At 44.0% G+C, this 25,078-nt stretch overlaps 1 protein-coding gene across 1 annotated transcript in view; it reads left to right on the forward strand.

The window, feature by feature from the left end:
• Positions 1-25,078, forward strand: part of ERCC4 (ERCC excision repair 4, endonuclease catalytic subunit) — a 63,744-nt gene that overhangs the window by 23,029 nt on the left and 15,637 nt on the right. The window contains exons 6-10 of the mRNA XM_044304795.1: positions 5,275-5,482; positions 8,176-8,356; positions 10,839-10,958; positions 11,731-11,841; positions 19,921-20,494. Coding sequence (XP_044160730.1) covers positions 5,275-5,482; positions 8,176-8,356; positions 10,839-10,958; positions 11,731-11,841; positions 19,921-20,494 — 1,194 coding nt within the window. The remainder of the gene's footprint in view (positions 1-5,274; positions 5,483-8,175; positions 8,357-10,838; positions 10,959-11,730; positions 11,842-19,920; positions 20,495-25,078) is intronic.

Consider the following 25,078-nt stretch of genomic DNA (forward strand, 5'->3'; position numbering starts at 1 on the left):
GCTCTCTCTATCTTCTTCCTGATCCTCGGCTGTGGGCTGTGCAGGCTGGAATTGGAAAGATTATTCATAAATGAAGACCATTTTTCAAAAAATTGTTTGGTCATCTTTTCTTTATCCGATAATGCAAAGATCCAATCCATATGAAACAAATAGGTTATCTTGGCTTGGATAAAAGGGATAGAGGGTGTTTCTGGGTCTAACCATTGATGTAAAATGCTTTTCCGCGTGGCAGCCGCCCAGATATGTAATAACACTTTCTTACTTCTAGAGAGACCGTGTTGTTCATCGGATAATATATTAAAGATAACCCACTGAGGAGTGATAGTGAAGGATATATTGTGTGTTAGTATATGAGATCTTACTTGCTCCCACAAATCTTGAACATATGTGCAACCCCATAAATGATGGTATAAATCTGTGTCTGGTATGTTACATTTAGAGCAAGAAAAGGTGCAGTCAGGAGACATTTTATTTTTAATGCTCGGTGTCACATACGCCCTATGGAAGATCAGTAATGCCATATAGCTGCTGATTGGAGAGTGTTTATGAATTTTTTAAGTGTCATCTAATAGTTTTTTTACGTCAAGACTTGAAAAATCCTTGAGCCACTTCCCCGGACCTTTGGTAACTACATGCCAGTCTATTAAGGATTTGAGAAATCTGTAAATCGTGCTGGTAGAGGAGACCCTTTTAAGAAATATGTCGAGGCAGGCCCCTCTCGAGTCTCTCGGGATACCATTCAGACACTGTTGAGCAAAACTACGGGCTTGTAGATATATAAATTGGCTATGGGTGAATGCTGGAAACCGTTGAGAAGCCTCTGTAAAGAGAAGAACGGAGTAGCTGGAATCTAACAGATCCAAAATCCAAACACATCCTTGTGAAGCCAAGGTGGTGTATATCCCGGGTGGTCTGCCCCCCAAAAACTCTGGGTGACCTTGACCTATAAAGATTTTAAAGAAGGTATGCATACCATTTAGTTTACTGAGTTTCCTTTACTTTATGCCAGACCTGAATAGTATTCCATAAAACAGGGAATTCATTTATGTTAGAAGGAAGCGTAACTCTAGGTAAATGTAGGAGTGCCAATAGTGAGATGTGAGGGAAAAATTGTTTTTCCATGTCTACATTTGCAAAATGGGATTTAGCTCGCATCCAGTCAACAACATATCGAAAGTTGGCAGCTAGGTTATATAGTAAAATGTCAGGGAAATTAAGACACCCCCCCAAGAGTGAAATGGAACGGTATGATTCCACCAGTAGGTGATCTTTACCTGGTTTTGGGAGAACCGTTATGCAGGCATCATTAAACCAATCAGGATTAGTGCTAGAAGAAATAATGTGATTATACAGAGAGAACAGGTGAAGGCTCAAAGTTGTGCTTAATTTATAATATTCGCTCCCAAAGCCATCAGGACCTTGTGCTTTAGAGAGCTTGAGAGATTTGATAGTGGCTGTGATTTCATCTTGACTAATAGGGGTATTTAAAATTAGTCTATGGTCATCTGTCAAGGTAGGTAACAGATTATCACTGAGAAAAGGGGACCTCGTAGGTGTGTCTTCAGAGGGTGCAGTGTATAGCGATTTCAAATAAGGATTTGAACTATTCTCCAATCTCCATAGGATAAGATATGAAAGGTCCTGTATTCAACTTTAGTTTGGAGATTTTGGTAATTAACATCTAATAGTGCACGCTCATGAGCAACTGTCTCTGCCTCCATTTTAGCATTTAGATATTGTTGTTTTGTTTCAGGAGTGTTACAAAGATTAAATCGCTTATACGCCTGAGGTAGGGGTAGGGTGGAGGTCATTGAGGCCACCAACTTCTTCCATTTATGAGGGAATAGTAAATAAACTGTCCTCGGATAACTGTCTTTGAGGCTGCCCAAAAAAGGTTGATGGTTTTCCCTATGTCTCTCATTGTCCAAGGCATAAGTCGACCAGAAAGCATGGATTTAAAGTCTGCAGAATGAAATAGGTATGAGGGGAAGCGCCATCTTTTGGAAAGTGGAATAGGCGTAGTTAACGCTAACTCAAAAATGACAGGGGCATGATCTGAAATATAGATATCCATAATTCAAGAAGATTTCAGATGAATAGAAGTATGTATAATCAATGAGAATTGTGGACATTTGAGTAGTGGGTATAATCTGAGTCTGTGGGGTGTAGTAATCTCCAGGAGTCTATCAGATCTAAATGATCCATGAGTGTTTGAATAGCGTTAGTGACAGTATTGGGAAAGGATCTACGCTGTTGAGATCTATCTGGTAATATATCGTGAACATCATTAAAGTCGCCCCCCACTATGACTATGTTTACTTCCCAGCTGGCTAGAGCCGTCAACAACTATGCAAAAAAGGCCCTATTTGAGGAATTAGGAACATATATATTTACTAGACAGTAGCTTGTACCTTCAATAATAACCTTTACCAGGAGATACCTGCCCGCTGGGTCTTCAATAGTATCCAGAATTTTGTGTTGGATGAGGGAGCTAAACAAAATAGCAACTCCTCTCATCTTCCTTGAAAAGGAAGCCTCAACGCAGGTTGGGAACTTTTTAGTGCGTAGAGGAGGATGTTTCCCTTTGATCCAATGGGTTTGCTGTAAAAATACAATGTGTGATTTTAGGACAGCCTCTGCGGAGCTGGGTATTTTTTTGCCACGTTACTGGACGCTCATGCGCAATGCTTATGCAAATGGTTCGACACCTTTCTACGTTTGACTGGAGTGTTAAGACCATTAGTATTCCAGGTACACCAAGTTAAAGTGGAAATGGTGGACGCAGTGACATTGGAAGTAGTCGCCATTTAACCTATTCCTGTAAGCGGCCAAAATGTATATGAGTTTAGTAGAACAAAAAGGGAAGAGAACCCATCCCAGTGAGCAGGCACCCTCCCCAGGAATTCACAAGGTCCCCCCAAAGTGGTGCGCACAGGATTTCCCTCTATAACAACATTCGGAACAAAACAAGTTACCACCATGCTGCCCATCAACCTGTGAGAGCAGCACCATCGTACCAAAGAACAAAACATAGAAAAATGCAATCCCCATAATCGGGGATCAGATTAGGCAGACTAATCAAAGTAAGCTAAATATTAACTGAAACTAAAAGTCCCTTATGACTCCACATTCAAGTAGGTGCGGTAGGAGAGGAGGGTGTAGCCCGACCTGAAGATGGGCTAGGGCCTTTTGGGGGTCATTAAACACCCATGTTTTGTCACCCATGGGGAAACGGATATTGGCAGGATATTGAAGAGTCAAGCGGATTGATTTGTCCAGTAGAAGCTTACAGACAGGGTTGAATGCTCTCCATTTTTCCGCTACTGTTGAGAAGTCCTGAAATAAGGAACTTGGAATTCCCATAGTGGACTGAGGAAGCTTGGTGAAAGGCTGTCATAATTCTGATTTTGTCCTGATTGTTAAGGATTCGAAAGATAACAGGTCTCTGTTTTGAAGAGCTGTCAGCACGTTCCACCTGTATTTTGTAGGAAGAATCCCCGACCTAACTTTAACTCCTGAGGTAGCCATTCTGAAGTAAACCATAAGAGTTAATTGGAACAAACAGACTCAGGAATTCCAACAAGGCGCAAATTGTTACTCCGGGATCGGTTTTCTAAGTTGTCCACCTTGTTTTGCCGGGTGACAAGCTCCTTTTCTTCCAATTGTTAACGACATGCGTGGACCTTGTCCTCCACATCAGAAACTCTCTGCTCAACTTCTGATAGGCGGGTGTTATGAGCTGTTACTTGAGAGACAATGAGGTCCAATGAAGACTGAAAGGACGCCAACCTAGTATCAATAGTAGGCATTAATAGGTCAGATATAGCCTGGGCTGTCGCCTTTGAAGAATCCATAATAGGGTCCTCAGGCGTATGCGCCGAAGAAGATGGCGTTTGATTGCGTGTTAGGGTTCGAGGACCCTTATTAATAGCAAATAGCTATTTGCTGGATAGGTCGAGCTACAATGTAAAGAGATCAGCGGAGTCGCAATTTCAGTTGTATTACATGAGGAATCAGATCAAAGTGACCCAAACGAACAGTTAGGGTGCTGAGTATATAATGTTTATAGTAGATTTAGAGTAAGATCCACGGTATGAGGATCCAGTAATGGGTAATGTAATAAGTTGACTTGTGCTTGTAATAAGCATACGCGGATGCCCAAATACAAAATCAGAGATGTCTCCTGCAGCTCTTCCCCAGTCCAGTGGGAGACAATAAAAATGCAGGCTCTGTTAGTATAGTATAAATATATTGTGGGCAACAAACAGCTTCTGGCTGTAAAATAGTAATATAAGTAGCAGAGACCTGTTCTGAAGCTCTGCTTGCAGAGTAATCCTTCCAGACTGCGTGAAAGTATGGGTGCGCCTGTTAATTATGGCTTTTCAACAGTGGGGGGGTTACTTGTTCTTGCGGTACCCCGCAGCTTCACCTGTTCTTATATTACAGCTGGGAGGAGGCCGCAGCCTTATGATATTGAAAGCGCAACAGCTCTAGAGGATGGGCGCTATGTCGCCTAAGGATGGCTTCAGATTATCACCGCGAGTCAATGGCGGGTTAGTCCGCCCTGACTGCCGCAGATAATAGGGGCTCTGGGGCTTCCGGTTGATCAGGAGAGCTGGGAAAGATGGTATGTGCCCTTGTCCTACCCTTATCCGGTCTTGAGCTACCTTCTGTGCCCGTTGGGGCCGTGCAGGATAGATTTTTCTGCGTGATGGATCTGGAGCTCTCGGCTACAGATTTCTTAAAGAGGTTGTCTGCTGAAGACAACCCCTAACCATGTGCTCCATTAGGACAGATGGATATAACAGATGTGAGCCAGAGTGGAGAACCATTGCCCATTGATTTCCACGACTGTCTTGTAATGATAGTTCACAATAAACACATATGGGGAACTCTCAAAAAGGTTTCCCCTGTAATATATTATTATGGAGAACTTTAGAGACACCACTTGTTAAGCAGCAGCCTCAGTAGGTTTGGACCACTGTCCATCCATAGAAATGAAAGGCATCAAGTGAAGCATCTTTCATTGCTGTAATGAAGTTGAAGTAAGGTGGGACATATTGACTCCTGCTTCTAGAACTAATGGACTCCTGGAAAGTACATTTTCAAATGGTAGAAGGAAGGTATGGTCCCAAGTGGCTGATTCTGCACAATGGAAATTTTGCTTGCAATCACATCTGTTGCAAATTGCAGTACCAACTTTGCTACAGTATCCACCAGTATGCATTGACTAATGCCATGTGATGTCATCTATTCAAATCCTTGTTTCTGAAGGTTTCATGTGTCTGTGAATTCATTTCTGGAGAAACACAAGCCTGAAGTGGTGGAGCTGCACATCACAATGACCCCAGCCATGCTGGCTATACAAGCATCCATATTGGATATAATGAACGAGTGCCTGAGGGAGCTCAAACGTTACAATCCTGCTCTAGAAGTGGAAGATCTGTCCCTAGAGAATGCCATTGGCGGGGCCTTTGAAAAGGTATTTTTTTCATGTGCTTTTAGTGCATATGTTACTTCTGTAAAATGTATTCAGTGGTCAATGAGAGTCTGTGATGTTACATGGTCATAAATATAATATTCTTCAAGTCAACTATATGAAAGACTCCAATGAACATACAGTGAATTCTCTTAGAGGTCGATAACTTGTCCTAGAGTCATTTGTCCATCAGCTACCTAATGACAAGCTTTAAAGGGATTCTGTCACCAAGTTTTAGGTTGTAGAGCTGCGGACATGCACGGCTAGATCGCCGCTAGCATGTCCGCAATATACAGGTCCTATAGGGCTGTGTGCTTTTATTTTCTTTAAAAAAGGATTTAAGAGATATGTAAATTAGTCTTGTAAGGTGACCAAAGGGCTGTACGAACCTTCCTGGTGCCCAGCCACGCCCGCCTGTGAAGGATCCCAGCACCGCCTACGTCCTCCGAATTTCCTCCTTTCGTCACCGTTAGATAGTCGTAATCTCGCAATGCGCAGTGCCGGTATAGTGTTCCTTCCCTGTGCTGGCATCAGCCTCACGGAAGGAACTGCGCATGCGCGAGCTCGCGCATCGCGAGATTACGACTATCTAACAGTGATGAAAGGAGGAGATTCGGAGGACATAGGCGGTGCTGGGCTCCTTCACAGGCAGGCGGGTCTGGGCACCAGGAAGGTTCGTACAGGCCCTTGGTCACCTTACAAGACTAATTTACATATCTCTAAAATCCTTTTTTAAAGAAAATAAAAGCATACAGCCCTATAGGACCGGTATACTGCGGACATGCTAGCGGCGATCTAGCCATGCATGTCCGCAGCTCTATAACCTAAAACTTGGTGACAGAATCGCTTTAAGGGGTTTTCCAGGGGAATTTTTTTTTATTTGCTTAGTTTTTTTTTAAGTGGTGAAATGGGTTAAAAATGAAAAATGATCATTACTGATCCCCTGTTGTTGCTGTACTGACACTGCTCTGGTCCTGCTGCTTTCCACTGCCTGGTTCTAAGCTCAGCATACAGGAACTGGCTTGAATTGCCCTCTTAGGCCCCCTGCACACGAACGTGTGCTTCCCGTTGCCATATTGCGAACCGCATTTGCGGATCCGCAATACACGGATGCTGTTCTGTGGGCATTCCGCATTACGGAACAGAAGCAAGGAACCCCACAGAAGCACTACGGAGTGCTTTCGTGGGGTTTCGCCCCGTACTTCCTTTCCACAAAAAGATAGAACATGTCCTATCTTTTTGCGGAACGGCCGGATCGCGGACCCATTCAACTGAATAGGTCCGTGATCCGCTGCGGCTGCCCCATGGACTGTGTTTGTGCATTGCGGCCGCAGCACGACCATGGGGTGCACACGTTCGCATGCAGGCGCCTTAGCCAATCATTGACTCACCTCAGCCTTGCCTATACCATCAATAAAAATTTCAGTTAACCCCCCCCCCCTACATATCAGGAAGTCTAGGGCTAGTGAGGAGTGGCAGCCCTGAACTGGTGAAGTGAAACAACCTCTTTTAATCCCTTACAACATTAGGTGTAATTGCCCTTTAAATGCAAAGCAACCAATGTGACCAATAATAATGGTATAACAAAGTCAGGGTGAAAAACTATTTTTACAGCATTTAATATAGACTATTTCCGTATTAAAGGGCTTCTGTCACCCCACAAAACTTTTTTTTTTTTGCTTACTTATAATCCCTACACTGCGATTTATGGCTACATGATCTAATTTAATCATTTTGGTCCTGTAGATTTTGTTAAAAACGTGCTTTTAAAATATGCAAATTACCTTGCTACCAGCAAGTAGGGCGGCTACTTGCTGGTAGCAGCCGCATCCTCCGATCCTAAAGACGCCCCCTCCGCATTGTGATTGACAGGGCCAGGGAACGGAATCGTTCTCTGTTGGCCCTGCCTGTTTGCATTCAAAATCTGGCGCCTGCGCCGCGGCCGTACCTGTCTTCAATTGGCGCAGGCGCACTGAGAGGCAGCCGCTCCATCCTCAATGCGCCTGCGCCGGGTGTAGATGTGACGTCATCGGCGCAGGCGCATTGAGGATGGAGCGGCCGCCTCTCAGTGCGCCTGCGCCGATTGAAGACAGGTACGGCCGCGGCGCAGGCGCCAGATTTTGAATGCAAACAGGCAGGGCCAGCAGAGAACGATTCCGTTCCCTGGCCCTGTCAATCACAATGCAGAGGGGGCATCTTTAGGATAGGAGGATGCGGCTGCTACCCGCAAGTAGCCTCCCTACTTGCTGGTAGCAAGGTAATTTGCATATTTTAAAAGCACGTTTTTAACAAAATCTACAGGACCAAAATGATTAATTAGATCATGTAGCCATAAATCGCAGTGTAGGGATTATAAGTAAGCAAAAAAAAAAAAAAAAAAGGTTTAGTGGGGTGACAGAAGCCCTTTAAGGCTGTTGTCAGACATAGTTTTTGCAGACTTTTGTATGCTTTTTTTTTTTTTTTTTTTTTTTAAATGCCACCTCTAGATGTTAGCTATACATCTATGGGAATTTTGAAACGCAATACAAACTCCCCCCCCCCCCCCTTATTCTTTTGGCTTCCTATTTTTATTATTTTCTTTAGTTATATGCAACATCCAGATGTGTTCAGGGCATCACTGGGACCAGTCTGCTGGTGGGTGCGTAAATAGAAGAGGTCACCATTATTAAGCATTAATGTGTGTTTTTATGTTCTAGACTATACGCCATTACTTGGACCCCTTGTGGCATCAGCTTGGAGCCAAAACGAAATCGTTGGTTCAGGATTTAAAAATCCTCCGCACTCTTTTACAGTACCTGTCTCAGTACGACTGTGTGACATTCCTGAATCTGCTGGAGTCAATGAGAGCCAGTGAAAAAGCATTTGGGCAAAATTCAGGTACAGTCTCAAATTAGTTAGTCATTTTGCAGCTTAAAGGGATATTACTGTATAATCTTATAAAGCTTTATAATGAAAGCATACCTTATGTGTAATATAATTAAATCCTCAAGGTTTTCAAAATCTCTGCTTGCTGTCATTGTATAGGATCCTTCATGTTGTAGGGATCTGCCCCAATGGTAGCCTTCAGATAAGAATGCAGCATTCTTTTAGCGGTGAAAGCAAAGCAACAGTTGTCTTTTATTCTTGACAATAAGGCAGTAAACGTCAGTGACCAGCTTGCTCCAGCCAGTGTTAAAGAAACAATAAAGTCCCGTATCTATAGAATCAGACAGGTATGGTTTTGCACAGTACTCTAACCCCACAGGGTGTATGTGGACCTCGCTTTGTCTTCAGTCTTTCAGGCACAGCAACTCCAGATCAGACTCTGATCCCACACAGCACTCCACAGAGCTCCACTGTCAGAGAGAGGTAATCACCCCCACCTGACACTGCTGGCTGTTTTTTGTAGGCCAGTCAAGACCCAGCCTAGAACGTGGGGGGTAGTCACCCACCCACCACTATGACTACTCACAGTAAGAGCCATCCCGGATCAGCTATTCACAGCTATACTAAATAACAAAGTGTCAACCAGCTACTGCCGCTGACACATGAAATACTGGCTCTTACTTCACCCAGGCCAGGAACTTCGGTGACACATACCTATCATCCACGATGGTCCCTTGTGCCTTCCTACAATGTTTTAAAAACGATCTTATGATAAAAACCACACAGTTCTCTAGTTAATGAAATTCTCTATCACCCTTTGTATGTAAACATTGAAGACTCCCATTCATTGCCAGCAAATAGACCTTGCAAATTTATATGATCGCAGCATCAATTAATACAAAACCCATACTGGAAAATTATATAACAAATGTAATTAATAAGCTTTATTTGCTGCAACTGAAATACCTATCGCTAGGATATGCCCCCATTGTCTGATAGGTGCTAGGTACCTAGCACCTATCTCCTAAACAGAGCCCTGAAAGTGGTGAAGGGCGCATTGTGCATGCGCTGACACCCTCCATTCATTTCTGTTGAGGTGTATCCTCACACTTTTGACACTGTCAGCACTGAATGGACAGTATGTAACTGTGTAGGCACACCCCCAACCAGTAACACCAATTTTTATAAATAATATCTATATTTGCAGGTAAGTGGGCAGCTGCTGTGTTGATTTGATGAGCAGGGCTAAGGCCGCGGTGCTCATGGGAGCACTGTTGACTTCTCAAACAGCTGATCGGCAGGGGTCCCGACTCGAGTCAGGACCCACACTGATCAGATACTGGTGACCTATCCAGAGGAGAGGAAAAAAAGAGACAATGCAGCAGCACCCTGCAAATAGGATAAAGTACAACAATGCCATAGTCACAAAAATTATAGAGCTAATGCTACGCTTATTTATTAAGTGAGATGCTTGGCAAATGCATTTTGTACAAAACCATCTGAGCCCGTCTGCCGTACTTCAAGGCGATCTCTGTTAGAGGGGTCCTAACACTAAATACTACCAGTTATGCGCCATTCAGGGAGTGTTGGATCCACATGCATGCTGGATCCACTCTGCCTTTTACCATTTTTGGTGCCATAATGGCCTCTATTAAAATCCAGCACTGGGAGGTGCTGACTAACCCCCTTTATTTGCAGATTTACAATGCTGGAGATGTGGCACTCCAGCGAGTTGTGGACTCCTGATCAGCCTGTCTGCCCCATAGGCTGATTTTAATTAGTTTCAGTATAAAGCTTTAGCCTGCTCTCACTACATTCATTGGAAGCTGTCTGGCACAAGGAAAGGTATAGAGTGGGCTCGGCATGCATATTGGTACCTGCATCCCTTGTAATGGAGGCCATTATGGCACCAAAAATGGTAAAAGGCAGAGTGGATCCAGCATGCATGTGGATCCAACACTCCCTGAATTTTATGGCGGCCATTATGGTGCATAACGGGTAGTATTTAGTGTTAGGACCCGTCTAACAGAGATCGCCTTGACGTACGGCAGACGGGCTCCGATGGTTTTGTACAAAATGCATTGGCCAAGCATCTCACTTTATAAATAAGCGTAGTATTAGCACTATAATTTTTGTGACTATGGCATTGTAGTACTTTATCCGATTTGCAGGGTGCTGCTGCATTGTCTCTTTTTTCCCTAGGTCTTTGCCATGGCAGCGTGCACCTGCGCACTGGGAGGTGCTGACTAACCCCCTTTCTATCCAGAGTCATCAGTTCTAAAGTCTTGGAAAACCCTTTTAAAATGGCCTGAGTTTACAGTGCAGATATGTCAATAAAAATCATGATTAAAAAAATTATAAAAATGATTTTAAAAAAACTAAATTCTTTTGCACTGCCAAATAATTTCGAAGACATTAAAAATGCTTTTGTCATAAGGTAAATGTTTTATTTTAGGGCTGAATATGTTTAACATCTTTAAATGTTTCTTTTTAGGGTGGCTGTTTCTTGACTCGAGTACGTCTATGTTTGTTCATGCTCGAGGCCGGGTCTATAGCGTTCCTGACTCTAAATCTACCAAAAAATGTAAAACTGATGAACCAAATGAGAAACGGGGTAAGTGAAACCTCCGCTTCAAAGAAAAGTGAACGTCTAGTGAATGATTGAATCCAGTCTAGACAGTACTCTGTGAGCTAAACACATCAGCAGCAGCTGCACAAACCTCTCTGCTGGTTTGTTACAATGTATCAGTCTGGAGGCCAGGTTGTTTAGCTCAGAGCATTGCCTAGACTGGATACAATTGTATCCACTTCTCAGCTGAGGGCAAGCCCAGATGTGTATGGGTTTACAGCCTCTGAATAAAATGAGAAAAAGCAAAACCGCATACAAAGGCTGCACATCTTGATATTAAAATCTATAATATATTTAGAACGCAAAGCAAAAATTAAAAACATTGTATATAATTACAACATTGTGTTAGGACCGACAATACGTCCAACACACATACCTATAATCACCAAGTCCTAAATAGGGACACACATAAGCCGCCAAAAGAGTACAAAATTCATGATATGCAATAAATATGACATAAGCCTCTGTAAACTGTCAGTTACTCATAGCAACCAATCATAGCAGATTGATTTCATATTCTGCTCTTTAAAAATGAAAGCTGCCTTGTGATAGGTTGTTTTATGCATTATAAATCTGCCCCAATTTGTATCAGAAAATTGGAAAAATTTATTAATTCACACAACCTTCGTAAATATTAAAACATAATTTACGTTACTTATTTTAATGTTACATATTTATTGAGCTTTATAGACTTCATAGTAAGTTCCGCTCAGTACAAATTAAAATAGATTTTTTCCGTTATACATTTTTGCATCAGATGGAAAGAGAGAGTTGGTTCTAGAAAGCAATCCTAAGTGGGAAGCTCTGAGTGAGGTTCTGAAAGAGATTGAAATGGAGAACAAGACCAGTGATGCTCTCGGTGGACCAGGTAAGATTGTTTAAAGGGGTTATCCAAATTCTAAAGGATCCCCTCCAATGCCCGATCCGCTCGTATACATTATACTTACCTGCCCCCTTGAGGCTTGTCACCCTTGCGGCCTTCTATTGGCTGCTCCTTCACCATCACCCCACCCCTCCGCCCCATCGCCGGATGATTTGATCTGCATGACAGGGAGATGCAGTGGAGGCCACGCAGGGATAGGGAGCGATAGGGGTGCCGGGGAGCATATGTATGGAGTGGGCCTATGCAGTGAGCCTACTCCATACACGGCGGGCGTCGGCTGAAGGCAGAGGGATACGTTTCCCGCTGCCCTCTGATCGGAGCCCCCACAGTGAAATCGTGGGGCTCCGTTTGGTTGCCATTGCGCTGAAGCGATCCAGGCCTGTAATGGCAATCCCCATACTGAGCTATGCAAGAGGCATAGCTTAGAATGGAGAGTGTAAAAATACTATTCACCCTAGTAGATCTCTATAACCTCTTCCGGACACAGGTCGTACAGATACGCCCTGATGTCCTGGCACGCCCTGTGTATTTCCGATCACCGCCGCGCGGTGATCGGAACAAGGTGCCTGCTCAGATCATTGAGCAGGCACCTTGGCTAAATGCGCGGGGGGTCCCCCCCCCCCCGCCCGTCGGCAATCGCCGCAAACCGCAGGTCAATTCAGACCTGTGGTTTGCAGCTTTTCATGTTGCGGCGGCGGTGCCATCGGGTCCCCATGGCGCTGTAGGGGGGACCCGATGGCATGGAAGGCAGCGCAATGCCTTCCTTAGGCATCGGCGCTACCTTCCAGTGATGAGCCTGTGAGATCCAGCCCCCTGGATCTCACAGGCCGGAAGCTGTATGAGTAATTACAGCCAATGCATTCCAATACAGAAGTATTGGAATGCATTGTAAAGGATGAGACCCCCCAAAGTGAGACAAAAAATAAAGTGAAAAAAAAAGTAGAAAAAAATTAGGGGGAGAGTAGACATATTAGATATCGCCACGTCCGTATCGACCGACTCTATAAACATATCACAAGACCTAAACCCTCAGATGAACAACGTGAAAAAAAAAAAAAAAAAAAAAAAACTGTGCTAAATAAACAATTTTTTGTCACCTTACATCACAAAAAGTACAACAGCAAGCGATCAAAGAGGCGTACGTCACCTCATCCCGCAAAAAATTAGCCCCTACCTGAGACAATCGCCCAAAAAATTAAACTATGGCTCAGAATATGGAGACACTAAAACATTTTTTTGGTTTTAAAAAAGCTGTTATTGTGTAAAACTTAAATACATAAAAAGTATACATATTAGGTATTACCACGTCCATATCAACTGGCTCTATAAAAATATCACATGACCTAACCCCTCAGATGTAAAATAAATAAAAAAATGTAAAATAAAAACTGTGCTAAATAAACCATTTTTTGTCACCTTACATCACAAAAAGTGTAATAGCAAGTGATCAAAAAGTCATATGCACCCCAAAATAGTGTGAATCAAACCGTCATCTCATCCCGCAAACAATAAGACCCTAACTAAGATAATCGGAAAAAAAACTATGGCTCTCAGACGATGGAGACACTAAAACATTATTATTTTTTGTTTTAAAAATGAAATCATTGTGTCAAACTTGCATCCGTGACAACCTGCTCTATAAAAATACCACACGATCTAACCTGTCAGATGAATGTTGTAAATGACAAAAAAAAAACTGTGCCAAAAAAGCTATTTCTTGTTACCTTGCCTCACAAAAAATGTAATATAGAGCAACCAAAAATCATATGTATGCCTAAACTAGTACCAACAAAACTTCCACCCTATCCCGTAGTTTCTAAAATGGTGTCAAAAAAACAGTCCAGCAAAATCTGCCTTCCAAAAACCGTATGGCATTCCTTTCCTTCTGCGCCCTGCCGTGTGCCCGTACAGCAGTTTACGACCACATATGGGGCGTTTCTGTAAACTACAGAATCAGGGTCATAAATATTGAGTTTTGTTTGGCTGTTAACCCTTGCTTTGTAACTAGGAAAAAAATATTAAAATGGAAAATCTGCCAACTAAGTGAAATTTTGAAATTGTATCTCTATTTTCCATTAATTCTGGTGGAACACCTAAAGGGTTAACGACGTTTGTAAAATCAGTTTTGAATACCTTGAGGGGTGTAGTTTGTAGAATGGGGTCATTTTTGGGTGGTTTCTATTATGTAGGCCTCACAAAGTGACTTCAGACCTGAACTGGTCCCTAAAAAGTTGGTTTTTAAAAATTTCTGAGAAATTTCAAGATTTTACTTCTAAACTTCAAAGCCTCGTAACGTCCCCCAAAAATAAAATGTCATTCCCAAAATGATCCTAAGATGAAGTAGACATATGAAAAATGTAAAGTAATAACTATTTTTGTAGGTATTATAGAAGTAGGGAAATTGAAACTTGGAAATTTGCTAATTTTTCCAAATTTTGGGCAAATTTTGTAATTTTTTTTTTTATAAATATGATTTTTTTTTTTAACTTAATTTTACCAGTGTCATGAAGTACAATATGTGACTAAAAAACTCTCAGAATGTTCTGGATAAGCGTTTTAAAGTTATCACCACTTAAAAGTGACACTGGTCAGATTTGCAAAAAATGGCCTGGTCCTTAAGGTGTTAAAGGGGTATTCCCATCACAATGATCACTGTTAAATCTGTTAATGATTTGACAGTGATCATTTTTATAAATACATTTAATTACACAATTCCCACCCTTTTTAAGAAAATAAGTCCCTCTTACCTGTTTGTTGTCTTTAGTCTCCCCTGGTTACGGCCACCTCTCCTGTCGAAGTCCGCCGGGCCTATAACCTGTAATATTATTACACATGTTCCACTGCTAACGGCAATCGCCAGCAAAAATGCATACAATGGAGGATGTCGGCAGCGGACCACATGCACCTCCTTAAGTAAATTCTCCATTCTGACATCTGGCACCAAGACTGTTAAATGAGAAGTTATATTTTTAGCATTAACCCGACAGCGCTCTGTGAAGTGCAAGATCACATATCTGGCATCTTCTGGCATGTTTTCATGAGGATTGTTGCATTGTTTCTTTAGATATCTGGAATCAAGTTCATTTTCATTAAAGGGCTTCTGTCACCCCACAAAAGTCATTATTTTTTTTTGGATAGTTACATTACTTCGTCTTCTCTTTCGGTGATGTCATCGGCGCAGGCGCACTGAGGGAGTTCTGAGGAGACGAGCCTCCTCATCTCAGAGCGCCTGCGCCGAATGAACAGAGGCGCGCGATTTTTGAAATACTGACAGGGCCGGCCGGAGGAGGAGATCACGGCTGGCCCTGTCAATCAACACGGCGAGGGGGCGGTTTTCTGCTGCGGCTACCAGCAAGTAGACGCCCTACTTGCTGGTAGAGACCGGATTTACATATTATAAAACTTCGTTTTCTAAAGAAACGGCCGCATGAAAGTAAGTGACAAGATTATATTCTCCTATATCGCGCTATAAGTAATGTAACTAGCCCAAAAAAAAACAATGACTTTTGTGGGGTGACAGAAGCCCTTTAAAACAGACTGAAACTTTGAAACTGATTTTATGTAATTATGGTGAAAACACAATCTATGTTTTGTGCTAGGCTTCTGAGCTGCCTTTAGTTCTTGGTGGGTATAGGCTTATACTGTATGTGTATGGCCATTTTACATCTCATTTTATTCACTGAATTTCACCGGAATTTCCTTTTCAATAAATTAATTCTTAAAATTAAATAACATTAATGCTTATTTAAATGTGTAGAAGTCAAGTTCTCACTCCACTTTCCTAGAATGTACTGTATATCCCCATCCCCCCACCCATCCTTTGGTGGAACTTGATGGACGTGTGTCTATTTTTTTTTCAACCATATTATTTAAAGAGGACCTTTCACTATTTTAAAAACTAACAATATCAGTGGGCAGAGCGGCACCCAGGGGTGCCCCTGCACTTACTAGTATGTCTGGGCGCCGCTCCGGTGTCTGCAGCTCCTTCTTTTGTACTGGGCGGAGTTTTTGTATTAGGCGTGTGCCTTGCTGCAGCGCTGGCCAATCGTAGCGCACAGCTCATAGCCTGGGACTGAAATAAAAGATTCATACTTACCTGCTCCATGACGCTCCGGTCCTCCGCACTGCCCCATCTTCTGGTCTCTACGCTGTTTACACCTGACAATGCATGGACATGGTCACATACGTGGCTCCAGTCAATGATTGGCTTCAGCGGTGACATGCTGCTTGTGACCACTTATTGGCTCTAGAGGTGCATGTGTACTATGTCCATACACTGCCAGGTGTAAACAGCGCTGAAAGGTGGAGGACCAGAGCGACCGGGAGCAGGTAAGTATAACTCTTCGGTTTCAGGGGCTATGCTGCAGGAACTTTTTAAAACCCTATTTACCGGGAAATCCCTTTAAGCCCCTAATACACCGCACAATATTCGGGACAATTGCTACTGAAGTGTTCATAGGAACGCTCATTCCCGATATCTGGCCAGTTATAATCGTGCCGCCGATCAGCCGATAAACATGGAATCCATTATTTGTTGGCTGATTTGCATATTATATCAGGATGAATGTACAATTATCGGCAGCACATATGCTGCTAATAATCCAATATAACAAAATGAAAGAGGAATGACTGTGGTAATGATCATCCTTCCCCATTCACTGTGCATTGGCTTGTGTAATAGGCCGATTGACAGGATTGGTTATCAGTATCTGATCGGGGGGGTTCGACACCCGGGACACCCACCGATCAGCTGTTTAAGAAGGCATTGCTCCTGTGAGCGCCACTGCCTTCTCTCAGCTCCCCAAGCACAGCAGCACTGTACATTGTGTAGCGGCTGTACTTGGTATCGCAGCTTAGCCCCATTAGGCCATGTGACCGATGAACGTGTTGACACTTGGCCTAGGGAAAGCTGAGAGAAGGCTGCAGCTCTACTGCGGTACCTTCTCAAGCAGCTCATTAGCGGGGGTCCCGAGTGTCGGACCCCCACTGATCAGATACTGATGGCCTATCCAGAGGACAGGTCATCAATATTTAGGTCTGAGAAAACCACCTTAACATTACAAAATATAGCTAATTCTGCCTATATTCATATCTTTTATGTGGTTGCCACCTCCACGCAGTGATTGTAGTGATAATTATCACTGCAGGGAATAATTTCGGTTAACACTCTGTCCAAAACAAGTACTGGACATACATGTCACACTGCATGAATTCCCAATTTCACTTTTTTTTTATAAATCCGTAGTAAACATGTATGTTCCAAAAACTCTTCCAGCAGCTTCTCCCCTTACCTGTCTGAAGGCTTGCTTCAAATGTTCTTAAATGGAATATGTCATCAGAAAATTACCTATTGTTACCATGTTACCTACCACTTTTTTTTATTATTTTTTTAGAATTTTAGATTTTTAGTTTTTCCCCATGTCACTATATTTAAAAAAATCACTTAAAAAAGTACTTTCACGCAATTTTATTTAATAGAAAATCGTGTAACTAACACATTTTTTAATCACTTTATTTTTATAAATATGTCTGTATCCACTTGAAAAAAGTCATGGCCGACTAGGGGTCTCACTTGCATCTAAATTGCAGTCTATGGCCTTTTGTCAGGCAAGGTAATTCAATAGTAACCGAGACTGAGAAGACGTCTCACAGAAATGGGTGTGTGTCAGAGCTAACTGAAATCATGAGCCTGATAAAAGAACTGCTTCTGAAGATTATAGGAGCCTCCTGCGTGTCTGTAAGTGTGATGTCCCCTTCTTTAACTATTATGAGAGCTCCAGAGCTGAAAGCCAACTTAATGGGAAGTAAAGAAAAGGACGTCACAGCAGTACAGTGCTAGAAAATTTCACAGAAGGGATAGGATGCACCCCCTGCTTTTGATTGAAATGCATCTAGTTGTGCAGCTGATACAGGGAATAATATGGCTGAAAGACATTAGAGAAGCCCAAACATGACTTGCTCCTTGATTGTACAAAGAAGCACAGCCTTTATGCAAACTTCTTTTGAAAACTCAAGTACGCGTTAATAGAAATGTATATTATCCTGCAATTTTCACACTGTCCACTAGGTCTAACAATAGGACATCATTTCCTGTTCTGTATAGGAAACATTTCAGTAGCCATCACATTATCACCACAGGCAGAATTACAATGACGGTAACACCCCTGTATACGGTAGATAACACAGTACTCGCCATTCACAATTGGTGATATCACAGCTTATCTACTACACCATGACCTTTGCACAGGGCACAGAGCATGCCTAGAATACTCTCCCATAGAAGTCAATGGGGTTAGCTCCTGTACATTGTTTCTATGGCCCATGTAGCTGCTTCCAAAAGACAGGAAGTCTTAAAGGTGTTATGCAGGGGTTTTATATTGATGACCTATCTTCAGCTGCCGGATGTCATACACCCCTCGATCTGATATTAATGATCTATTCTGAGGATAGATCATCAATATAAAACCCCTGCACAAACCCTTTAACCTATTTTAGGCCTAGTGGCTTGTGTGAAAATTGCAAGATTATATAAATTTTTAATATAGATAGTGACATTGAAAAATAAAAAATAAAATGTTAACAAAAATGGGTCAAAATATCTATTTAGAGCAGGGGTGCCCAACCTTTTCTGGTTTGGGGCCACATTGTCAGCCTGAACCAATTCCAAGGGCCGAAAATATAACTTAAAGGAGGTATTACCAACTGAAATACTGTATTTATGGCATATTAAACATACAGTATATATCATTAATGTCTGGTTACACTTCTAGTACTCCCATCTAATGGGGAAATACATGAAAGATACATGTGAGCAGACACTAGACATAGGCATACAAATCTGTTACCAGATGGTTGGGGGCCGCAAAGAATGATATCGAGGGCCGCATGTGGCCCCCGGGCCGCAGGTTGTGCACCCCTGATTTAGAGTAATGCAGTAAATAGAAGACCTAGAAGAGGAGAATGCAGCTGCAGCCTCTCTCTCACTTCATGCTGTGAGAGGGGAGGAGGAGCAGACTTGTTTCAATATATGCTGTGCATAGCACTAGCATCACCAGGACGAGACTGCCCACTCAGACAACCTAGAGAGAAGAATTTTCAAGGTATAATATACTATATAAACTACAGAAACAGTATTATAAAATTATTTTATTGGTCATTTAAACTATGTGTTAAAGAAAAAGGTTAAAGGGGTTATCCAATAATTAATATTGCTGACCTTTTCTGAGGATATTAGATTGGTGGTGGTCCAACACTCGGGACCCCCACCGATCAGCTGTTATAAGAGGAGGAGCGCTCCTCGAATGCCACGGCCTCTTCCTAGGCCATGAGACTTCACTGTATGTTGGTCATACCAAATACCAAACACAGCCACTATATGAGTATCACGCTGTGCTTGGTAAGCGCCCAGGAGGCTGCCGCGCTCACCAGAGCTCCGGTGAGAGCCGCAGCTTCCTGAAACAGCTGATTGGCGGGGGTGCTGTTATTCAAATCCCCTCCGATGTGATATTGATTAACTATCCTGTGGCTAGGTCACCAATACCATTTCCTAGAAAACTCCTTTAAAGGGGTTTTCCAAGATTTATATACTGATGAACTGTCCTCAGGATAGATCATTAGTAACTGGTGGGGGTCCGACACCTGGGACCCCAGCCGATCAGCTGTTCGATAAGGCAGAGGCACAGGCAGTAGCGCCATGGCCTTCTCTCTGCTTTTCCTTAGGCTGAGTGACGACCCGTTCATCGGTCACGCGGCCTAGGAGCAGCTCAGTCCCATTCAAGTGGATATGGCTGACCTGCGATACCAAACACAGCCACTATACAATGTACGGTCCTGTGCTTGGTGAGTAAGGAGAAGGCAGCGGGGGGTCTCGGGTGTCAAACACTCTCCAATCAGATGACCTATCCAAAGGATAAATCGTCAATAGTAAAATCCTGGAAAACCCTTTTAAAGGCTTTGAGTCTTTCGAAGTTATAAACTCATTCATATTTTTCTTACAGTTAAATTTTAAGTAGGATCTGGTCATCTTGCATAACTACGATATTTTTCATTTTCTTATCTTGTCAGGCCGTGTATTGATTTGTGCCAGCGATGATCGTACCTGTGCTCAGCTGAGAGAATATATTGCAGTGGGGGCCGAAGCACTGTTGATGAGGCTGTACAACAAAACCTTCGGGAAAGATGAAAAAGCTGCTGAACTGTGGCTGAAGAACCGAAAAACTGTCAAGAAGAAGGATTCAGGTGCAAGTGGGAAAAATGCTCGTGCAAAGACGACAAAAGAAGGCACAAATAAACAGAAAAGAAATTTAAAGAAGACTGAACTGACTTTAACACAGATGGTTGGTAAAGCGGAGGAAGATGATGTCAAAGATCAGGATAGAGAGGAAAGTATGAGCATAGAGAGCGGTGTAGAAGAACCGAACTATGAAGACCTGCAGTTGAATTTGCCTTCAGACTGTTATTACGGTGTCTTGAAGGAGCCCCTCACTGTCATCCATCCTTTGCAAGGCTGCACTGACCCCTATGCACTTACCAGAGTACTGCATGAAGTGGATCCAAGATACGTTGTCTTATATGATGCAGATCTCAGCTTTGTGCGACAGCTTGAGATATACAGGGCAAGCATGCAAAAGACTTTAAGGTATTTATGAGAATTAAGGTAATTGAGGGTTGTGAATATTTATAGTGGTGTACTTCCTTGTGAAGTAGCGCTTCAGCTACAAGCTATGTATTATCTAACTGCAAATGCAAAACTGCTCTAAAAAGCTTTGTAACACCCTGGTAGTCCAGCAGACCATTCATTGACCAACATTCAAGGCTTGTGTTGGGCATGGGGACAAGAGCAGGAGTTGCTTTTTGCTGAGGTACACTGTAGTTCATGCTGATGGCATCCATTCAGATGTATACGAGGATTACAGGTCTCACAATTTGGACTTGTGGAGTTTCAATGTAACCTCCTAACAGTCCCCTTAAAATTGGAAAAAACATCCAAAAAATGTCACTTTTTTAATTGTAGATTTTTAATGTGTGACTGCAAAAAATCTTGTTGACGCCCAACTCAGGGGGCACAAATGCATTTCTAACCCCTGTCAGGGATTGATCTCTGAAGCAGGGCTGTGGTGACAGATTCTGGTGCAGACAGCAGGATAAAGTTCAAATCAGTTTCCACTTTATTGTGGCACAAACAGCAGAAATAAATAGCCTTTACACTTTCGGCAACAAAAACATAAAACAAATCCTGCTCGTCTGAGCACTAACTAATACAGATAGTATCTGCCTCACCTATAAAACACAGGGTATCAGGTTTTTCCCCTCACCCATGACTGCACCCCATGCGACCAGGGACCTCCCATCCGGGACAGGAAACCTGAGAAGATAAAAGGTTCACACCCCCACCAAGCACCAGTTCAGGTTTCCTGTCCTTGCGGATAGGAAGTCCCTGGGAAGCTTCACGTCGGTTCTCACCTGCAGCCGGGGGGAGGCCCAGGTTCTTATCCAGTGGGTGGCCTCCCCCAGGTGGCGTTATGCTCTCCGGGGCTGCTGCCTGTAAGTCTGGGCTTCTTCCCTCACATCCCGGCGCTGGCCTGAGGGAGCCGCTGTGGCCGTGTTCAGGCGGCTTTCCTCCTTACTTCCGGGTTGCCGTCTCCCTGTCGGCGTCGGAGGGGGCGTCTGCGCATGCGCGCGCCCCGACGCGGGGGGGCGGGGCTTGACCCGGAAGTCGGGTTCAGCGCTGATGTGTGCCCTGGCGCGTCCTTAAAATATAAATGGGGCAGAGGGGGGGAACCCAGCCGACTGATGTGGCACACAGTGTGGTGCTGAAGAAGCTCTTGGTTCCAGCAAGGATGTCAGAGCCTGCAGACGGACGCGTCGAACCCCTGGAACCCTCAAGGCCCGCGAGTCCGGTACTAGTCCTGAGGAGTGGGGGCTAAAAGAAAAGGATCTTTGGTGAGATGTACCTTTTTCTTACTAATGGGGTGTTATCTGCTTGATTTGTGTAGGTGGCAAAGACCCCCAAAAAAGCGGCCTCTAAGACGAAGCATAAGGAGTGTGCAGGATGTAAGGCCCCCCTAGCTTCCTCCTATTCTAAGCCATTATGCACCCCATGTATCGATAAATTGGTGGTGGAGGAATCCCAGAGCCTTTCTAGGAATATGCGATCTTTAATAAGATCTGAGGTGAAAGCCTCCTTAAGATCCTTGAGTAAAAATCGCCAGCGGTCTCCGGAAAAATCTCCGGATATTAGGGATTTGGATATAGACCAGTCTGACGTGGAAGAGAGAGAAGCAGGCCAGTTACTCTCTAATGACGCTACTTCGTCAGCAGAGGAAGAAACAGGGGGTTCCTATTTCTCACCCGAAGATACCCCAAACCTCCTTAAAGCAGTCAGAGCAACTATGCAGTTAGAAGAGGTGAAACAGGCTAAGTCGACAGCAGATATTGCCTTTCAGGGGTTAGGTCCCAGAAAGCAGAGGGTTTTCACCATTCACGAGAACGTTCAGGCATTAATTAAAAAAGAATGGAAGAATCCTGATAGGAAGTTTTTTATCCCAAGCTCCGTTAAAAGGAAATATCCTTTTGATGAGAAAGTAGCAGCCTGTTGGGACAAGGCCCCTACGGTTGACGCTCCGGTGGCGAAGATTGCTAAGAAGTCCGCGCTACCGTTTGATGATCTAGGTAGCCTGTCTGATCCTCTGGATAAAAAAGCGGACTTTTACTTAAAAAAGGCCTGGGAATCATCCTCTACCTGCTTGAGACCAGCGGTTGCAGCGTCATGGGTCTCTAGGTCACTGCATATCTGGCTGGAACAGTTAGAACAGCATCTCAGTGAGAAGAAGCCAAGAGAAGAGGTTTTGGCCTCCCTTCCCACCTTTTTTTTAAGGCCGTCGATATTTTAGCCGATGCCTCCACGGATATAGTTAGGTTCTCAGCCAGATCATCCGCTATGTCCAATGCGGCTAGAAGAGCTATTTGGCTGAAGTCCTGGAAAGCTGATCAGGGTTCTAAGGCTAGGTTATGCTCTATCCCCTGTGAGGGTGACAGGCTTTTTGGATCTTCCCTCGACGATATACTTTGAAAAAGCCTCAGACAAAAAGAAGGGTTTTCCAGCTCCTCAGCGCCCCCCCCCCCCCCCTTTTTTCGTAGATACCAAGGTAAAAGGCAAAAGGGTAGGCAGTATGATAGAAGGGAAAAGGATAAATTTCCTAGGAAATCCGGAGGTTTCCTTTTTAAATCCCAGGATCCAAGACCCAAAGATAAGCAATGACGCCGAACCCCAGGTAGGGGGAAGATTGTCTCTCTTTCTCCCAGCCTGGAAAAACATAACCAAGAACGGCTGGATCCTGGGAGGGATTGGAGAGGGGTTCCGGCTGGAGCTCCTGTCCCATCCCCGGGATTCGTTCATTCTGACAGATTACCCCAAGGATCTAGTCAAGAGACAAGCCTTAGAGTCAGAGGTCCTGCTGCTTCTGCAAAAAGGGGTGGTTGTCCCGGTTCCGCAGGCAGAGAAGGGCAGGGGTTTTTACTCCCCTCTTTTTTTTTTTGTGAAAAAGCCCAATGGCTCCTTCCGGGTAATCCTAAACCTGAAGAAATTAAACAGATTCCTCAGCTACAAAAAATTTCGCATGGAGACCATAAGGTCGGCCATAGATCTCCTATCAAAGGATTGCTGGATGGCGACTCTGGACTTAGAGGACGCGTACTACCACGTGCCAATTCATGTGTCCTCCCAAAAATATTTGAGGACAGCAGTCTGGGTTCAGGGGGAATGTCTGCACCTGCAATACAGAGCCCTGCCTTTTGGGGTTTCTCAGGCCCCCAGAATCTTCACAAAAGTGATTGCGGAAGTTGCCTCCTTTCTAAGGTTGTCAGGGGTTCCGTTGCTGCCATATTTATTTAGACGACTTCCTGTTTATTTCCCAGACCAAGGGAGGCCTGGTTCAAAACATCAAAGTTTCCTGCGCCCTGTTAAAGAGCTTGGGCTGGAAGATAAATTGGGTAAAGTCTTGCCTAACACCATCTCAGAACTGTGTATTTTTAGGCATCCTGTTAGACTCCCGAGTAGAAAAGTCCTTCCTCCCGTCCGCCAAGATATTCTCCATCAGGGAGCATGTTTGGGATCTTTTCAGATCCTACCTCTGCTCGTTCAGGAGGGCAATGGCGGTGCTGGGCCACCTGACAGCAACCTTTCCAGCAGTCCTATATGCGCAGGCCCACACAAGGAAGCTGCAATCGTGCATCCTGCGCCAATGGGACGGCCGCAAGCAGTCATTGGACCGGACTTTCCACTTATCCGCAGAGGCGAGAGTGTCTCTCCTTTGGTGGACGGTGACAGAGAATCTCTCAGCTGGAGTACCATGGTCCTTTCAGGATCCGATGGTATTAACAACGGACGCCAGCCCGTGGGGTTGGGGGGCCCACTCGGAGAACAAAGGTTGGCAAGGGAGGTGGGATTTGAATACCAGGAAAGCCACCTCAAACTTCAAAGAATTAAAAGCAGTAGAAATGGCCCTAAAAGCGTTAGCTCCGGACATATCCTTCAGGAACATAATTCTATACTCGGACAACTTGACTACAGTGGCATACATCAACCATCAAGGCGGAACAAGGGTACCTTCTCTCGCAACACTCTGTCACCAGATCTTTCAGTTAGCGGAACAGAAACCTCTATCCCTGTCGGCAGTCCACATAAAAGGGAAAGAGAACATAGTAGCCGATTTTCTGAGTCGCACCCAGCTAAAACAGGGAGACTGGTGCCTAAACCCAGAGGTCTTCTCCCAGTTAACGCAGAAATTCGGCCTCCCCACGGTCGACCTATTTGCCTCCAGGAAGAACAGGAAAGTGGAAAGGTTCTTCTCCATAAATCGTCTGGACGATCCAACAGCTTTAGACGGATTGGTACAGAACTGGTCTCAGGAGGAGGTCTCCCTCCTTTTTCCCTAATCCCGCAGGTCCTGAAAAAAGTCCAGAGGGAGAAAGCAACAATTACCCTAGTGGCCCCAGTGTGGCCGAAAAGGTCCTGGTACTCCTGCCTCCTAGACCTAGCAATAGCCCCCCCTTGGATACTGCCCCCTCGGGAGGATCTATTATATCAAGGCCCGATCCTGCATCCCAATCCATAAATTTTGCATCTGGCAGCATGGAGGCTGAGAGGGAGATTTAGTTAGGCCGGGGTCTGTCCCAATCTGTAGTATCCACAATGTTGGGAAGTAGGAAAGCCACCACAGCC

Source organism: Bufo gargarizans, chromosome 8 (genome assembly GCF_014858855.1).
Source record: "Bufo gargarizans isolate SCDJY-AF-19 chromosome 8, ASM1485885v1, whole genome shotgun sequence".
NCBI lineage: Eukaryota > Metazoa > Chordata > Amphibia > Anura > Bufonidae > Bufo > Bufo gargarizans.